Below are 19,760 nucleotides of genomic sequence, written 5' to 3'. Positions count from 1 at the left end.
TGCATTTTTTTTTTTTTTTTGTTATTTTAGGTTGATTTTTAAATTCCCTGTAGGTTTTCCCTATTTTCCCTGTGGAGTGGCAAAACTTGTAAACAAAAACAATTTTTACCTGTGCATACACAAGATGTGGAGTAGTAGTAAGTCCATAATTTTGTAATGAATTGGGATATGTTGAAGTATAGATAGTAGATCCTTCAGGGTAAGACTTCAACATATTTTGATTATTTGATTGTCTGTCAGCTGTTTGGAATCTTGAAAACTGGTCAACAGTAGGCACTAAAATTTCATAATGTCCATTACCATTGGATATAACATTGCTAGGATGGAGGTAAGAGTTATTGCTGGCATACAACTTTTGGGCAACAGTAGTCGCCTTTTTGGACGAAGTTTCAGATTTAGATTTTGAACTCCTGGAAATTTTATTGCTGGACAATACAGAAGATGTAACAGAAGAACTTATTGTTCTGGCAGAGTTACTAGACTGGGGTATTAAACTAATATTTTCTGCACTATAACCAGCAATGTTAGAAGATCTCATGGCAGCGTCATGATTTGTACCGGAGGGGATAAAATTGGATGGCTTCAGTTTAAACAACTGTTGATCTGTCTTGTTAGCAATAGCTGAGCTGCTTGCATTGCTAGGCAGAAAGCTGTTGGGGGGTGTCGAAATTGCGTGGGTGCTCACGGGGATGAAATTGTTAGACATAGATTGGAAACTTGGCATGGATGGGAAACTAGGCATCGATGGAGTAGACACTGGTGGAAAACTTGACACTGATGGGCCAGGCATTGGTGGGAAACTTGAATTAGAAGTAAAATTGGGATACGGAGAGACTGGTTTCAACAAATTCGAAAAACTGGAAGTCACTGGAGGTTGTGACAAAAGAGGCATGCCATAGGATGAGGCACTTTGAAATTGTGGAATTTCAATGACAGGAGATGTTCTTTTAGGCGCAATTGCACTTGAGGTATCCTTGTAAATTTTATTTCCAGCTGATTCATTAACCTATAAATAAAGAAAACTAGTAAGCACATGAAAAAGAATTTAACAATATCCGCTAGCCTGAGATTATCTTTTTATTTATAGGAAACAAGATACTATAAAATATATACAAGATAATTCACCACAAAAGGAGCAATTCTCCCTAATCGTAAATGATTAATGCACTAACATTATACTAGTACGGCCCAGACCTCAGGCTACATGCAACCCACCTATTCATTTTTATTTGCTGTAGTCCTCCTTACAAGAAAAAACTTGTTAATTTAAGATTTGGAAAGAAAAAAATCATTTACCTTTGTAACTGCTTTAAATTTTTAACTAATACTTCAAGTACACTATCATAAAGTAAAACAATAAAATAATGATGAAATATTAAGAAATAATAGACGTTTAACATAGTATCCTCTATTATTTTATTTTCAGAAATTCTGCTAAAAGTCAGAATAATTATTTTCCTGTTTTAAATTACTTTTGATATCAATTGTAACTTTCAATTAGCTCAGTCAAAATAGAAATAGTCTTCATTTGTTTGCTTAACTTCTAACATCAGAAAATGTTAATGAGAGATATCAAATTAAAAAAAATAAAATACAATATTACAAAGATTAAAAATATAAGTTTTGTGTATACATATATATATGTCCCAGATTTTTGTTATTGGCGATCTTTATTACTAACATATATTGGCGATCTTTATTACTATGTCCTACTTTGATAGATAAAATATATTGCAAAACAGTATTAGATTTGAATACAAACAGTCTTTACAGTCTCAACTTTTTGGGGGGAAATATTGGACTTATTAGGTATCTCAAACCTTTTCCTAGAATTTTTGGGTATTTTATTTATTACAATATTAGATTTGAATAAAAAGTCTTTACAAGATTAATTTTTTTGGGAAGAATATTGGACTTTTTAGGTATCTCAAACTAATTCCTTTTTCTCGACTTTTGGGGTATTTCAATTAAATTTCCTGAATAATTATCCAGATTGATAAAATTTCCCAATTTTTTTACTGTTCTGTGGCCACGCGATAAGTTATTTACAGAAGGGTACAAGAAAGGATGTAAGAAAAATAAGTACTCTGCGATTTTACCTCATTCCTGACACTGTCCAGATTAGCTCTTAATTCCATGCTAGACTGTATAGGCTGAGAAGGATTTGCATGTGGCTGTGCAAGCAAATGAAACGTCATCTTATGAGGATCAGTTTTATCAGGCACAACAAGAATTTCTCCAGTCGAAGGCGGCAGGCTCACTTTCATGGTTGGAAACTTGTTTGGCTCCGGCTTTAAAATCTGAACTGGATTCTGATAGGAGAACGACTTGTCATATGCAGAATTAACCTGAGGAATCGTTAAACCTTTAGGAGAAGTAGTCGGTGACATGTGAGTCGTGAATGTTGCCACCGTGTTACAAACCTGTGCTGGTGGAGGCGTGAGTTGCTTAGCCTCGGACTGGTTCGAAAGTTCCGGAGATATTCTCGAAGGAGCACTCGTAAAAGAAGAAAATCCAAGAATACTGGCATCAACGGTAGAAGGTTCGATGTTGTTTGACGGAAAGGTAAAGTTTGACTGAATGCCCAAACTGTCTTGCAGAAATGGAACATGCTTGTCGACGATGGAACTTTGAATGAACGGACTCGATTCTGGTGAACTTTTTTGAGTGTTTTCTGGCGTACTAGAGTCGGAACTGCGAGATTGGGCCGAATGTGCGGACCTGCCACCAGGTGACGTATTCACCTCACCAGATGAATAGATTGCTTCCCTAGTGAAACTAATATTTCCATTTGTTATACTCTGATTACTACACTCATCCAAAATGTTATCCATACCATGGAGTAGGCCTTCTGTGCTGCTGTTAGAAGCCTTACGGTCATCTTCCCGTGAACTATCGGGGAAATTAGAATCATTTTCACTTAATTGCTGATCAGGTACTTCATTCAACACAGTATCTTTTTGTCCATCATAATTAATGTTTCCTTTTTGGTTATCTTCATTCGTAAACACGCACTCGTTTGAATCGTCGTCGTTGTTGTGAGACTCTAGGTAATCGTTTGAACCAGAATTATTGCAAACGTCAAAGTCCTCCATGGAGTTAGTGTTCTCCTCCCCCAACAAAGAGGAGTTGTTGCTGCTGTCCTCTTCATGCTCTTGATTTGAAGAATCAGACAGGAATCTTTCCAGCACTTCCCTAGGGTTGCTATGAATTGATACTACTTTCAAGCTGGAATGTCGAGAGTCACTGTTAGTGTATAGGCTTTTAAAGACTTTATTTGATTTCTGAAAAATAGAAAGAATTTTAAAATTAATTTATGCATACGTAGACAAACACTGAGAAAAAATTTTATTACTTTTCTCGTATTTCATCACTACTTTTTTCAACTATACATTATTCTTATGTAGACTTTTATTATGTATCTTAAATACAAATTATATCATTTTTCCAAGCAATTTTCGGAATTTTAGTAAAATTTCCTGATTTATCCAGATTTATAAAAGATTGATCCCTTTCCCTGTTTTGAGGCTACCATAAGAGAATGAAACAGACTGAGATCAAATAGAAAGTTAACTTAGAATAATAAAATATTCAGGAGATGACAAAATTCATGGTAGGCTACTTACTTAGCCCTTTGATTTGAAACTTTTTGGTGCATAATCGGATATTTTTCTGCATAGCAAACTGGTTTTATCACGTTATTCCTCTCTATAACTTTCTTAAAGAAAATAAAAATAGAGCAGATTTTTAGCTTTCTTAAGTCAAAAAAATTTTTTTTTGTTCTTTATAAAAATTACTTACAACTTGATTACTTACTAAATACTAAATCTAAATAATTTTGAGGAAAAAATCAATGTATGTTTTGAATTTTTTTAAGATTAAGAATCAGAACTTCTAAAATAAAACATCATTGCAACAGCCAATAACATGATGGCGATTTTAATTCCGCACTATTAAAACCAATGACATAATGTCAATGATGTGGTTAGCATTGTGAACTGGCTGCCTTTACTTCCCCAACTGATGTATTGGGTTGCAAGCTACCAGCGAGCACAGAATCCTGGTACTTTCTAATGACAGCACAGTGCCTTAACCACAGTGTAATTTTGAGATAATAAATACTACCACATTTTGAAATTTAGAGCAATGTTTATAATTCTTTTTCTTTTTTTAATTTTTCAAAAAAAAATCATTTATACATTATTCTTATTTAGGTTGATGAGTATTTCTGTATAGAATAACTAATCAAACCAATTAAGTAAAAAACACACAGTTTAACAACGGCAATCTTTAAGAAACAAAAATATATTTGCAATGTTAAAATAAGTTGTGTTTGTGAAGATTGTGTTTTAAACTAGAAACTAGTAAATACTAGTGTGAATGTAATAATAATGCATCAATGCTATCAGCAGGCACAAGGCCAATTGAAACCTATTAATACGGAAATGCATTTACAAGGAATTTTAAAACTATGAAAATCATTTTAAGCTACAAAATATCTTGTAACATAATTTCATATATATATGTATATATAAATTCCTTTAAAAAAATCAGTTTCTTTTAAATGATTTTAACCATAAATTAAAACTAGACTGATTTAAATCAACCAACTTTGATTAAAAACATTATCCTTAGATTTATTTCAAAATCACTGAAATTATCAAAGTCATGTCATCGGAATTATACCAGATTAGTAGTGTTATCCAATATACGACAGTTGCAGCAGACATTAACCATTAAAGAGACACAAATGTTTCACATTCCCTAACATAATCTACAGTGTTATTTCTAACATCCAGAAAAGTAATTCAACTCACCTTAACAGATAACTGTGCTTCTTTGGACAAAGACTCTAAGGCTGACAAATGAGATGCTTTCTTCTTTCTTTTCCTTCCGTCGTCAGGTTTCATTTTTCTCCTCTTAGAAGCAACTTTAGAGTGCTTGGAATTACTTTTAAATTTGTTCTCTTCTTTAATATTAGTGAAACTAATGTTGCTTATTCCATGTTCCTCAAATAGTTTATTAAGGCCACAAAGGAACATATTATAAACACTGTGCGCCATTTTTGTATGAACTGAAAATAAAAATATGTTTTTTGTTCATAAAAGTAATATAATATAAGAATTATTAATAATTTAACTATAATTTATATAACTATTAATTAATATAACTATTATTTGTTTATATAAAAATATAACTATTATAAAAGAAAATTATTTAATCCAAACATAGTTTAAGGCTATAGAGGTTAATAAACTATCAGATAGTTAATTAAGACAACATCATAACAAGATTATAAACTTTTTATCTTACAGGAATCCATAATTGCATTTTTCGTTAGTGGTGGTCGTTATTATTTTTAAGAATTTTAGAGATGTCATGCTTTAACTTTACTCACATAAATTTATTTTAAATGTATATTTGTAGAAGAGCAATCATACAAAAACATTTCAAAAATACAAGTCCAATAAATATTTAAAGTAACACAGACTCATATTAACAATTAAACTAAAGTATAAAAAGATTTTTATGGAAAAATTTACTATTTTTCATTAAGGTATATCTAAACTAAGTATTTATATATATATAATAGAAAATTAAGTTATTTAAAATAATTTCTCTTAAAAAAATAAGCTTGATTTCAACAAAAAAAAATTATAAAAGGTGGTTTAAACAAGCCAACCCTGTACAAACTTATAAGATGATAATAAGATTTCAAGATGATTATAAAATGTAAAAAAAGTTTAAAAATATAATAAATTATCAAAAAAAAACTTACCACCATGTTCACCATTATAAAGACGAGAATTTGACACCAATTTTCGAAAGTCTGCATCCAAATCATTGACAGAATTATAACAATGATTCAACAGCTTTCGAGTAACAGTTGATAAATCCATTGGTTGCTGCAGACGAAAATAAGTACTTAAATTAATACCGCTAATATTAAGAAAACATAAATTAAATCTATAAACATTAAGATTGGTTTTAAAAGTTTAAATATCTGGCTAAGATGCGGACTGAATGTTTGATTCAACAAAATTCTGAAAATATTATTCCTTTTCATGTTTTGTAGTAACCACTAGCAACTATGTACAGTGCATAAAATGAAAATGTGAAAACACTCAATAACTTTTAAACAGATTTTTATGTCTGATTTTGAAACTAAAGCATCTTCTGCACTATTTAATTGGCACATTTTAGATTACAGCCTTGAACCATTAAAATTGAGTCCATTAGTACATACATGAACTTAATAATAAATATGTAATAATATTTACACGAATAGTTTTATAAAATATTTATTTTAAAACCTTCATGGTTAGATATTTTTTCATTAATTTTAGTTCAATAAATATATACAAACAATCCAATTTAAATAGCTAAAAAATCGTACCTAAATAATTAATTTTAGCATATACATGCATGTATATACAAGTATATAGTATACTCAAAGTTAACCGTGATGTGTTGGTCTAAAAAACTAAAAGTACGCTGTTTTAATTTTATGATTTCAGCTTCGTGTTTTAGTCACAGAATAGAATATTCCCTTATAATCATGTTATCCTTCATTTTTAGTGTTTTAGTCACAGAGTAGACTATTCCCTTACAATCATGTTATCCTTCATTTTTAGTGTTTTAGTCCCAGAGTAGAATATTCCCTTATAATCATGCTATCCTTCATTTTTAGTGTTTTAGTCACAGAATAGAATATTCCCTTATAATCATGTTATCCTTCATTTTTAGTGCTTTAGTCACGGAATAGAATATTCCCTTATAATCATGTTATCCTTCATTTTTCATTTAAATTCCTTTCACATTTCTTTGATAAGCGCACATAAACAGTCCAGTGAATTTCCACTCCTGTATATAAATATCATGGATATAAATATCCTACATCTAACTCACCGATATTATTTCATAATAACCTGGTGCCTCTTCTCTTTGGACAGGATTCAAAAAGGGCCAGGCGTCCTTGCACAGTTTGATTTGTCCAACCACTAAAACGCAAAATTGTCAGACATTTAGTTTTAAGATAAAAATTTAGCGTGTAAAATAAATAACAAAGATTTCATAAAGTAATGATCAACTTACATCTTAGAATAGCAGGCTTCAAATCAATGCCATTACTGTTAAAAAGAAAAGAAAAAAAGTTGAATTGTATGGACACTGAAAATGAACAACATTGGGATATGGGGGTGATAAAATAAAAAATAGTATTATATTCTCTATTTAAAAAAAAAAAGGAAAACTTTTAAAAAAATGTCTTATAATTTAAATTTTTCTGGCTCCTCAATTTATTTTTTAGGTTTTTAACAAAAAAAATATATTTTTCATTACACCCTGATTTTTTACGCAATTTCCCCGAGCTTTCAAGTTTTTCTATAAAGGGTATAAACCCTGAAAAAACAACAGTAAAATTTTATTTTAATTAAAAATAATAAAAGACTAACAATTACCAAGAAAGTCTCAAGAAAATAAGTCTAAAATAAAAGTTCGAATATCATGAAGTTTTTTCACTTACTGTAATTAAATTAGCATCTATACAATTTTATTAGCTCTTATTTAATAATTATCATTAAAAATCTACCCTGATAAAAATATTTACAGAGCAAATCTGCAATAATAGCTTCATAAATCCGAAACAGTCTGTCGATTATTGTTCAATTTAACACACCTATTTAATAAAAATTGCAAAAATAAGGTATTTATAAATCTTAATAGTTTAAATTGAATATGAATGGCATATGTAACAGAATGCCACCAGATGGCGCTCTCCTATTAATTCAATTACATATTTTTCTTTGTGTGTCATTATGATCTCATGATTTGATTAATGTTGAAGGGAAAATGTCAGCCCTTATAATACCGGCTATCTTCATATCATAATGTATTAAAGTTTTTTTTGTTTTTAAAATAATGTATTTCGTTAATTAATTTGACCACCGATCTATACTTAGTAATCTCTTTTAGCATATAATGATATTCAAAAAATGTGAAATAAATTATAAAATAAAATTTTATAATTGAGCAACCAAAAAAAATAAATTTCTTTGTTTTGTTCTTTGTGGTGCTCTCTCAACTCAGCTTTATAATTTTGATTAGAAACCCGTTTACTTTATATCTGATTAAATTTAAAAATAAATAAATGAATAATAAAAATTCAAAATAATTTGCAGATGCTGAGATAACCACAAACTTCTGGGGGCTAGAGGATCTCTGCAATCAGGAAAACTACTACCATTAAATTTGCTATTAAACTTATCAGCAGCTATTAAAAATTAAATCATAACAAATTACGAGATAGACATTAAATATTGTTTACTTTACACACCTCAGATCTAAGAGCAAAGAATCCGCATAAAAATATTATGACAAAAAAAAATCTTTAACAATCAGACAAACCTGTAGAGAGGCTGATAATCTTGAACATAATTATCTTTAAGAGAATGTGTTGTATCATCAGAAAAATCTTCAGACATCTCTTCATCGTTATCTTCATCAGGGATTTCTTCGTCATTATCTTCATCGTAATACTTATAACTTCTCCCAGCCGTCCCAGTGGGCACTTCACTTGCTCTGCCTAAAAGCATGAAGAGAATATATAGTCTAATTTACCCTTAATGCAGAATTGCCACATATATTTCGAAGATAAAAATTCCATGTGTTTTCCCTACACATAATATATACAATATATTAAAAGGAAAAACACATTTACTGTGCTCTTGCATGAGCTGTATACAATTAGAATTTGTGAAAAAAATTTAATATAGCTTAATTTGTTTTTATACGCATTTCACAATTTTCTAAACCATGACGAAATTTACATTTGTCAGCTGAATTGTCAAATTGAATGGTTCAGATTATCAAACCTAAGTGAAGCCTTTTGATACCAATCAATGGAATTTTTCTTCCATTTATAACAAAAAATGCTCACAAGGGAAACTAGGGAAGTGTGACTCGTCAATTTTGAAATAAACTAGTGGGATGTATGCCTTATGAGGAACAATTTCGTTCAACATTCGTTTCGGCCCATAGAAGGTCTTGTGAGAGATAAAAAATAATTCAATATATGGAAAAATCGGTATTTTATTACTTCAATGCAGACTATTACTTATTGTAATTGTCTCATAATCCAATTAATTTGTAATTAATTGGATAATTAATTAATTTCTTAATTAATAAACTAATCAGAAAATTAATTAATTATTATTTAGTTACTAATTATTAATTAATTATTTATTAATTAATTGATTTGCAATTACATACTCCAATTAATTTGGAAAGTTTTTAGAAAAAAAAAATTAAAAAAATTTTATGTCAATTTTTTTTTTTAAATTAACCTAACAGGTTTTTCTGAAAAACTGCAGATACATAAAATTTTCAAAATCAATTTTAACAATAAATATGCATTATATAGTGCGTGAAAGAAATTAATTATCCAATTAATTACAAATTAATTGGAGTATGAGACAATTACAATAACTAATAGTCTGCATTGAAGTAATAAAATACTGATTTTTCTGTATATTGAACTACTTTTTATCTCTCACAGGACCTTCTATGGGCCGAAACGAATGTTGCCCCCTAAAATTATTCCTCATAAGGCATACATCCCACTAGTTTATTTCAAAATTGGCGAGTCACACTTCCCTAGTTTCCCTTGTCAGTCGCTTCCTTTTTACTTACAAAACCATGTAATTAGAGGATAATATACCTAAAAGAAATGTATTGTAAGAAATTTTATCTGTGTTTTACAGTCAACTTTTTTTTAATTAAAAGAAATGTCACTGCAGAACAAGGTAGCCACTCAAATCTGGAAACAAAATTCCCTGTGTTTTCTCTGTACACATTATACACAATATATCAAGAGGAAACACAATTACTGTGCTCTTGTGTGAGCTATATTGGGCTAACTATACTAATTTTAATTTGAGGGAAAAGTTTAGATTAAATGAATTAGTTTAAAATAGCTGAAATATCATCATTAAATATCCCATAGATTGCACTTTGAGTGGTCACAATATTTAAGAGACAAAAATACAAAAATACAAAATACAATTCCCTGTATTTTCCAAGTTTTTAATAAAAATAAAAAGGAAAATAAACTTACGATTCCTTTCTTCCAACCGATTTGCCCGATCTCTTTTTAAGTTCTCTTTAACATTATTATATCCATTAGACTTCTTGTCATGACTTATAGTCTGAAATAAATAAAAAATAATATAACATAAATTTACATAAGTACAGAATAATAAGATAGTACAGAAGAGTACAGAATAATAAGATAACTACAAAGTTACTCTAGCGATAAATAAATGAATTAAATTTTAAATATGAATTAAAGATTTGACAAATCATGCTGTTATGTGATTTTTAACAAGCAATTCAAAATTAATTTCTTTAAATAAAATATGTTAACAAAATACATATTTTTCCAATATATATAAGTCATCTTTATATAAGTTAGATATATATAAGTTATCTATACATATTTTTCCGATATTATAAGTATCCGATAATGATATTTATTTAGTGACGAATAGCATGAACTAAATACATATTTGTCAAGCAAATTGTACTAAACAATATCTTTGGAGATAATATTAATCTGATCATGCAAACAACATAACAAACAACAGCAAACTACATACAATAATTAAACCTTTTTTTAAAAGTACAACGATCTAACATTTTTTTTAATTGAATTTTTATAAAATAAAAATATCTTAACACAAAAATATTATTTTTAATGTATTTACAAATTCATTCATAGATTCAGTTCAAAATTAAAATTTTTACGATAATTTTCCTTCAAAACAAAACTTTATTTTAAATATAATTATATTCTAGAATGTTGATAAGTGTTTAGTTTGAAAAAAAAATTAAGAAAATATCGAAAATTTTGAAGATATTCAGATATTTCTATGAAAGATAACAATAAAATATTTACTTATGCATACTAAAAACATATTAACTTGACTGTAGAAATATGAACAATTATAAAAGACAAATATAAGGTAATGCATCTATTTATTTTATCGACTAACAAAATTGCTAAAGCTTAATGTTATGTTATAGTTAAGTAACTTTATGGGAATAAATCATCCAAATCTTAATATTAACAGAAATTAATACTAAAGTAAATATTAACTTCCATTAATACTAAATTAAGATTTTAATCAAAATTATTTGAATAATCAAAAATAAATAAATAAAAAGAATGCACCAATAAGGGGAAGGCAAATATAAATAAAAGGAATGCACCGATATGACCTAAGCATTTTTAAAGTAAGTTAGCTATTAATTATATTGGTCAATTAATTACAATAGTTATACAATTTTTGTTATTAAGGTAATATTTAAATAAACATTTTTAAAATAATAAGGATTATCATTTAGATTACGATCAATTTGCTAAAACTGTATTATTTCATGAAATATATTCAAGTGATACTAAAAACCGTCAATATTTATTAAATAAACTAAGATGAGCATCTAAAAAAAACTAACAACAAAACATACAAAAAATATTAATTGTAAAAAGCGAATAAATTACTCTGTTATGACTCCTTGTTTCTCTCTTAGTAATCATAGGCAGACTGATCAGTTCTTTGATTTTCTGTCTCAATCTTTTCTCCTACAAAAAATGAAAAATAATCACATTACTTCAAAAAATTAGAGAACAATGATCTCACCAACTCAAGAATTATAAAAAAAATAATAGCAGTAATAGAATAAAATAGCAAAAAGAAAAAAAAAATTTACAATGCTGAGGCAAATATGAACCAATAATGGATTGCTATGAGTGCAATCTTTCATGGAAATAAATACAGTAAATTTTTAAGAAAATACTTAATACTTTTCCAATTCCCAAGGCAATTGAATATTGCCTTGATATCCGTTATTCATCTGTATCTATTTAAAATCCTAATTGCTTTTACAAAACTTGAAACATTTAGAAAAATTTTAACTAATACTAATTAAATGTACATTTTAAAGGGAAAAAATAGTTTTTCTACAAAAATTAATAAATTTGTTACATTTCTAACATTTTTTAAGTAACCAGTATTATTTTATTACTCATAAAACATTATAATAAAATAACTCTTAGAGACGATTATCATACCTATACTTTAAAATACATTCAGAGCACATAAGAAATCAGCTTAAATAATAAATAAGTTTTTAACTATCAAAAATTACAACTTCAAAATGACATTAGGACACTATTTTATTTAGCACCTTTTCTAGACATAATTCATTCAAAGCACATAAGAAATTAGACTAAGTAATGTGTGATGTTTTAACGATCCTTAATAGCAAAATAACTTTTAAGATATTTTTAAAATTACCTTTTCTTGGTATATTTCATTCAGAGCAGGTAAGAAATTAGCTTGTATAACTTCAAATAAAGATCTCTCGCACTTTGTATTACTATCCTTAAACTTGTCTGCAAAATTAATCCAATCATCAAGTGTATTGCATACGACAGACCATACAGACTTTTCATCAGTATTCATAAATTTCTTCTGATTACCATCCTCTTCAAGATCATCACTGTAAAAGAATCACTTTTTTAAAATGCAATTTTAGAATATTTTAAGAATTATTCAGATAAATTACAATAAAAAAAGAAAATATTTCTTTTCAAAATCAAATTTATGATGTGTAACTTTTCTTTTAAACTATTACTAGGTTTAAATATTTGATATTATTCTTTGAGCTATGTTTACATTTGTTATTCTATGCTCATATTCTTCACACTAATTCTTACTATTTATATTATGTTTACATTCCAGTGTTTTCATCGCAGAAAAAAAATGGGTGAGAATTTCTCACCCTTTCTCAAAAACAGGGTGAGATTTCAAAAAGTTAAGTGAGATTTCTAAAAATTAAAAAGCAAAAACACAAAGAGACATGAAAAAAATCATTTCTTTAATTATAATAAATTTTTAATATCTTCTAATCTTTAAAGTATTGAATATTTTTGCTGCATCATCATATGGAAAATGTTCTATATCTACTTTTTCATCAGCTATTCTCATTAGGTAACTCAAATGCGTATTTATTTCGTTTTGATCGTTTCTACCCACATTTGTTTCATTTTCATTTGTCCGTTTCGGAGTAGAAGATATTGCCTTTACAAGGTATTTGTCCATCTTGCATTAATGCGCAAAAAATTTTAACGTCTTACATGAAGAAACCTTACCTACAGTAAACACGTGGTTGCAGAGAAATGCGTTCTGAAAGAGGTTCGGAGGGATGGTGTTCTGTAGTTCTTAAAGATTTTAACAATACTGGTAAACAGGGAAGCTAGATAATGGGGCAGATGTTGAAAATAATGAAAGATCCAGGAAGAAAAGTGAAACGGATTTTATTCTAAATGGCGCAATGAGAAATTTTTTTCAAAATGCGAGAAATTCGTGAATTTTGAAATTGGTTTATAGAATGCGCGAATTTCTCGCGGTAATCATTTTTTAATGCGAGAAAAGAAAAAAATATGCGAGATTCTCGCGTTCTCGCGCTGTAGTGAAAACACTGCATTCTTTTTTAATAAAAGCTACATCTCTCATAACAAAACCTAAAATTGAGAAAGAATCAGAACAGATTAAGATTTCCAACGATATTTTAGTTTCAATAAATAAAAAATAGTCGCAATAATAAAATATTTAAAAATATCATTTAAGAGCTTTTCATTTAAAAAAAACAATGCCGATTAATATGATGAAAAAAAAAATATTTTACATGGTGTAATTTCATTTGGAAGCATGGAGGAGACATATTCAAATACTTCAACTGAGTTTATTGAGTTATGCTTAATATGTAGGCTTTATGAACACACAAATGACTAACAGATAAATTATTTTATGGAATTCTTAACTGGGTCATTTTTTAATAGTTAAAAAAGGAACTTGCGTTATAAAATTCAGAAAATCAATAAAAATAATTTATAAAGAAATTCCAAAATCAAACCATAATATTGTTATTTTTATAAAGTGAAACAATAGAATCTTTTACAAAAAGCAACAATACAGTGTAATTATAATAAAAAAACAAGCAATTTTCTCTTGTTTCATAATGATACTAAAATTTAGATTCAAAACTCTAGCTTTTATTTTAGTGAATTTATTATTACCTTTCTCCATCCGACTTTCGTGGCTTACAAAGGATCTTTCGAGGACGACCTCTTCCTCGCCGTGGTTGCACTTTCTGCTGTTTTAACTCATCATCCCTTAAATAAAACATTGTTCAGATATAAGTAACTACATTGAAAAAACTATATACAACAAATAACTATACCTAGTGTTTTCATCATAGAAAAAAAATGGGTGAGAATTTCTCACCCTTTCTCAAAAACAGGGTGAGATTTCAAAAAGTTAAGTGAGATTTCTAAAAACTAAAAAAACACAAAAACTCTTTAAAAAAAATCATTTCTTTAATTATAATACATTTTAACGTTTTCTATTTTTTAAAGCATTGAATATTTTTGGTGCATCATCATAGAAGATTTTGCCTTTACAAGGTATTTGTCCATCTTACATAAGTGCATAAAAAATTTGAACGTCTTACATGAAGAAACCTTACCTACGGTAAACACGTGGTTGCAGTGAAATGTGTTCTGAAAGGGGTTCCGTGGTTGTGTTCTGTTGTTCGAAAAGTTTCTGAACAATACTGGTAAATAGGGAGGCTAGATAATGGGGCAGATGTTGAAAATAATGTAAGATCCAGGAAGAAAAGTGAAACGGATTTTATTCTAAATGGCGTAATTCGAAGCTTTTTCCGAAATGCGAGAATTTGGCGAATTTTGAAATTGATTTATAGAATGCGCGAATTTCTCGCGGTAATAATTTTTTACTGCGAGAAAAGAAAAAAAAATATGCGTGATTCTCGCGTTCTCGCGCTGTAGTGAAAACACTGATACCTGAAATTTTAGGCAGTAAAATTATTTGATAATATAATATTTCAATTTCATCAATTAATTTTATAAACCATCAATTTTTTTGACCACATCTATTTAACCCATTAAATGTCCCCACATAAAAAACGAACAAATAACAATTTTTGTATGCTTTGAGATTCAAAATATGTCTGTGTCTTAGTAAATCTTTATTTTTTTACAAAATATTAAGTACCAAATTAAAAGTTAAAGAGCTTTTAACCCTCTTACAGCCCTATCAGAAAAAATGCATACACGAATTCCCACGAATTTCACACATTCTCATGAACAAATTGTCTCATTGTCCATTTTTAAAATTGCAGAAGATTAAAATACAACTAAAAGTAAATCATTTAGAAAAGCTAGATAAAAACATTTTTAAATTTTAAGAACCAACTTAAGAAGATTTAAAATAGAAGCTTTATACAGAGAAATAGGAAAAATATTTCAAAGAAAAAAATGGTATTTATGAAATTAGGCTTACCAATTTAATTTTTTCTCTGGGGAAGGTTGTTCTTTGTATAATCTTGTTCCATAAAAGTACCAGTACTTATTTCCATCATTATCACACCCTAATGCTTGGGCTCTTAAGATATCTGAATCCATATTCTGAAAAAAATAAAGATCAAACGTATAAATAAATGTAAAATCATGTGTTATGATCATTCATTTAGAATAAAATCAAATTTTGAAAAAAAATTCCTAAAAAAAAATTATTTTTTTTTAAAAATCTGTAATATTTATTTATTTTTAACTTTGAAAAAGTGATTTCTAAAATATGCCACCGTTTATTTACTCTTAAAATGTTAGTTATAATTTTTAGCAAAGCTTAAAGCAAGTAGCTTCTCTGCCTTGTTAAAGAATATTTTTAATTTTTTTTTAAGTTCTTTTTTTTTTTCAAGACTTCATCTTTTGGGGAGTTAGAATATTTATTTGCACATTTGCAATTTTTGAGAGAGATTGTTGTTACATATATTTGCCAAAAAATTAAAAAAGTTTTAAAAGCAACTATGTTAATGTGACAGTATAGACAAAGAGCTTAGAGTAAAATAGTTATAACCTCATTCTGTCTTGAGTATTATTCCTAAATAAGTAATTTACAACTCCCAGTTATTTTCACTAGATGGTAGCAAAATACACAGAAGCTTCTTACTGTCTACAAGAAAATCATTGTGCTTTTCACCGAAAATGCTCACCAGGAAAATTTTAAATCTGTGGCTTATCATTATACATAGCTGCCAACAGGGATAGGAAAAAATCCAGTAGATTTTATGAAATCACATAAATTTCATGATAATTGTTGCATAATGTACTAAATACGCATAGGGAATTTTAGGGATTTTTATAGTCATCAAAATAGAAAAACTGCAATATTTTCCAGTTATGATTGACATTAAACATAGTTGAAAAGTTATGTATTAAATTTATTCATAATTTTTAATATTAATGGACATTTAATTCATCAAAGATAGTTAAAAGATGTTTTTAATTAATTTAAAAAAAGAGTTTTGAACAAAAATAAGTTGAACAATTTAGAACAAAAAAAAGTTTTGAACTGATTTTTAAAAACGAGTTTTACTTCATTATGTATTAGTAATACTTATTTAAATATTCAAGCTAGCAATAATCTGTACAAAAATTCTATTTCAATAGAGATTTTTTTAGGAAACTTACTCAATTTTAGGTAATTTTCTAAAATGTACAAAAACTAGAAGTTTCTTAATGAAACGAAACCAGTAGACCAGGAGAAACTGCCAAAATCCAGTAGTCTACTGGAAAATCCAGTAGATTTGGCAGCTATGCTTGTTGAACTGTGCTTGTTATTATAATATATATGATGGTCCAAGTCTAATTTAGTTCCATACATAGTTTAATAAAACCATAAACCATCACAAAAATTAAATTTCAATAGAATTTCAATTCAATCTATAAGCATAATGTTTTAAAAATCTCACAAGCTTAACTTCAACTCTATGAAACTAACAAGCNTTTTTAAAAGCGAGTTTTACTTCATTATGTATTAGTTATACTTATTTAAATATTCAAGCAAGAAATAATCTGTACAAAAATTCTATTTCAATAGGGATTTTTTTAGGAAACTTACTCAATTTTAGGGAATTTTCTAAAATGTACAAAAACCAGGAGGATCTTAATGAAACGAAACCAGTAAACCAGGAGAAACTGCCAAAATCCAGTAGTCTACTGAAAAATCCAGTAGAGTTGGCAGCTATGCTTGTTGAACTGGGGGACATATATTATATATGATGGTCCAAGTCTAATTTAGTTCCATACATAGTTTAATAAAACCATAAACCATCACAAAAATTAAATTTCAATAGAATTTCAATTCAATCTATAAGCATAATGTTTTAAAAATCTCACAAGTTTAACTGCAACTCAACCTCTATAAAACTAACAAGCATAGCAATTGAACTTTAAAGAAATTAACATAGCAAACAGAACAAACAGAAAAAATCCAGATTGGGAATCAAGATTAAAAAAAAAAAGATTGAAATTAATTTTGTACCTTCATGGCTTCTGCAGCATCACTTCGATCTAGACGCATATAGCATAAAAAAAGTATAATATCAGTCTGAGATGAAGAATCCAAATCCCAAAAACTGGTGAGAGATTCTTGATTTTGCAAACCAGAAAATCTGTCCAAACTATTTTCTTGTAAACTGAGATCCTCCAAAAAACTATCCGTTGTATCCAAACTCACCAATCCATCCGTCTTTTTAAAAAGTTCAAAGTCTGGTTCGGGAAACGGATTGCTTCTTCCTTCCTCGGGAACAAATTTTTTTTGAACTAGTTTCCTAAGATACAACTCCCAATTCTCTTTGCTGAAAACAAAAATGTATGTATACGTAAATATATGTATGTATATACACATAAATTACATGTGCTTTATTCAGAGATGCTTCAACCAATTTGAGGTATTTCAATAAAATTTTTAAAAAAGTCAAAGCTGTAATTTTATACACTGCAAAATATAATTCAATAGGATTGAAACATTTTAAACATTTTTTTCTAAACCATTGGGATTCATTTACAAGATTTATATATAATTTATGGAAAAAATTTACCTTAATATCCAAAGGAATAATTGCAATAGCACACAGCTATGAAATACATCAAGTTTAAAAAAAGAATGAAAAAAATGGATTATTTGTGGTAAAAATTCCCCTTAATATCCTAGGGATTAATTACAATAGCACACAGCTATCAAAAACATCAGTTTTAAAAAAATGGAAGAAAAAAATGGATCTATGGCAAAAATTCCCCTTAATATCCTAGGGATTAATTGCAAACAGCTATCAAATACATCAGTTAAAAAAAATAAATAATGCGCAAATGGAAACACAAACACCAATGAAATTTTAACCAATTAAACCATAAAAACTAAAAATCACATACATAAATATCAATACAAAATTCATTATTCTTCCTAAATATTATATGAATGCATTATCCGGCCAGCGGTTTAGAAAATGGGCAAAATTGCGAGAATGATTCACCACAATAAGCTATTTCTTTATTTTATAACCGGCTTTGCAATGCAAAAAGACTGCAGGCCAAAATCCGTCTTTTTAAATGCAGAACCGTCAGCTAGTTATACTATATTACAATATACCCACTCATTAATATTCCTACAAACCAAACTTTTGGCTTAATAGAATTCCCAACACTTTAAAGAATTTTTATCAAAAGACTGTTTATTGTAAACCAACCACATACCTTGAAATAATTACTTTAAAAAGCTTTAGTCCACAAAATAAATCAAAATCCTCATTAAAATAATAATTGCATCTCAAAAAATTATTAAAATATTACCATTGATATATATTTTAATAAAACTTCAATATCGTGATGAAATAAGAACAATTTTCGACGAAACAAATTAATAAAAAATAAAAAAATATGACGTTTAAAAAGAACTCATGAAAAGGGTCCTAAAATTTCCCAGGTTTTTAGCAAAAATTTTCCTTTTCCATGAGCATTCCTTGATTCTTTTGAGTTTATATGAAAATCCAATAAATTTTAGTATCCATTAACAGAGATTTTTAAAAAATTAACTACAGCAAGATTTTTTTAAAAAAATCTTTAAATAATTTTTGCCAATTAATAAATATGTTCGATTAGCATTATTCACAGTGCTAAATATAATAGATGATTTGCAAACACGTGTATAAAATGCAAACACATGATGATAAGCAAACATATATTATTATTCCATACATATCCTCAAGTTCCGGTATTTATTTTATAACAAAAGAAGTTCACAATATACTTTGCATATTAGAAACTATAATAAATAATTAAAGGCTAGAGCTAAAGCTATTTACACTAAAAGAGATATTAAATATATTTATGTTGTAAACAGAATACTATACCATAAGTTTTCTATTCATATAAACTAACTACATAAAAAATTAATGCTGTGCAATTGTTTTTAATTTTACATCATAAATATAATCAACTAAAATAAAAATGTAAGTACTATAGTGTCTTACTGTAGATAAAAATCTAATGATAGTTTTCCATTTTATTGGCAGAAAAATCATGCAGTAGGATCCAGTTTTTCCTCATTCATTTCCATATTGTTTTGGTTGTCATCACCATATAATTAATAAAAGTCATAACGGTTTGTTTTTCTATAAATATTCTTGTATCCCTAATTTAAAGTTATTTTTCTGTTCTGCTATTATTACGCTTTTAATTCAAGAGCTTTAAACTAAAAGAATTGTTGTTTTTCTATTATTATGATGTAATTCAGCGCTACATTTTAAAATAAATAAGGTGGTAATAAAATAAATAA

The 19,760-nt window shown here is 27.9% G+C and overlaps 1 protein-coding gene across 2 annotated transcripts in view; it reads right to left on the bottom strand.

The window, feature by feature from the left end:
* Positions 1-19,760, bottom strand: part of LOC107452266 (uncharacterized) — a 58,131-nt gene that overhangs the window by 2,377 nt on the left and 35,994 nt on the right. For both annotated transcript variants that reach the window (XM_043049615.2, XM_043049616.2), the window contains 13 exons: positions 17,469-17,784; positions 15,426-15,550; positions 14,141-14,236; positions 12,357-12,561; positions 11,561-11,641; positions 10,115-10,205; positions 8,407-8,584; positions 7,096-7,130; positions 6,910-7,001; positions 5,780-5,906; positions 4,818-5,074; positions 2,100-3,284; positions 110-1,006 (listed from right to left, as the gene is read on the bottom strand). In XM_043049615.2, the coding sequence (XP_042905549.1) occupies positions 110-1,006; positions 2,100-3,284; positions 4,818-5,074; positions 5,780-5,906; positions 6,910-7,001; positions 7,096-7,130; positions 8,407-8,584; positions 10,115-10,205; positions 11,561-11,641; positions 12,357-12,561; positions 14,141-14,236; positions 15,426-15,550; positions 17,469-17,784 (3,685 nt within the window). The remainder of the gene's footprint in view (positions 1-109; positions 1,007-2,099; positions 3,285-4,817; positions 5,075-5,779; positions 5,907-6,909; positions 7,002-7,095; positions 7,131-8,406; positions 8,585-10,114; positions 10,206-11,560; positions 11,642-12,356; positions 12,562-14,140; positions 14,237-15,425; positions 15,551-17,468; positions 17,785-19,760) is intronic.

The sequence above is a fragment of the Parasteatoda tepidariorum genome, chromosome 6 (assembly GCF_043381705.1).
Source record: "Parasteatoda tepidariorum isolate YZ-2023 chromosome 6, CAS_Ptep_4.0, whole genome shotgun sequence".
NCBI classification, from domain to species: Eukaryota; Metazoa; Arthropoda; class Arachnida; order Araneae; family Theridiidae; genus Parasteatoda; species Parasteatoda tepidariorum.
The sequence above is the reverse complement of the archived record's forward strand: the minus strand, read 5'-3'. Positions and strand labels throughout refer to the sequence as shown.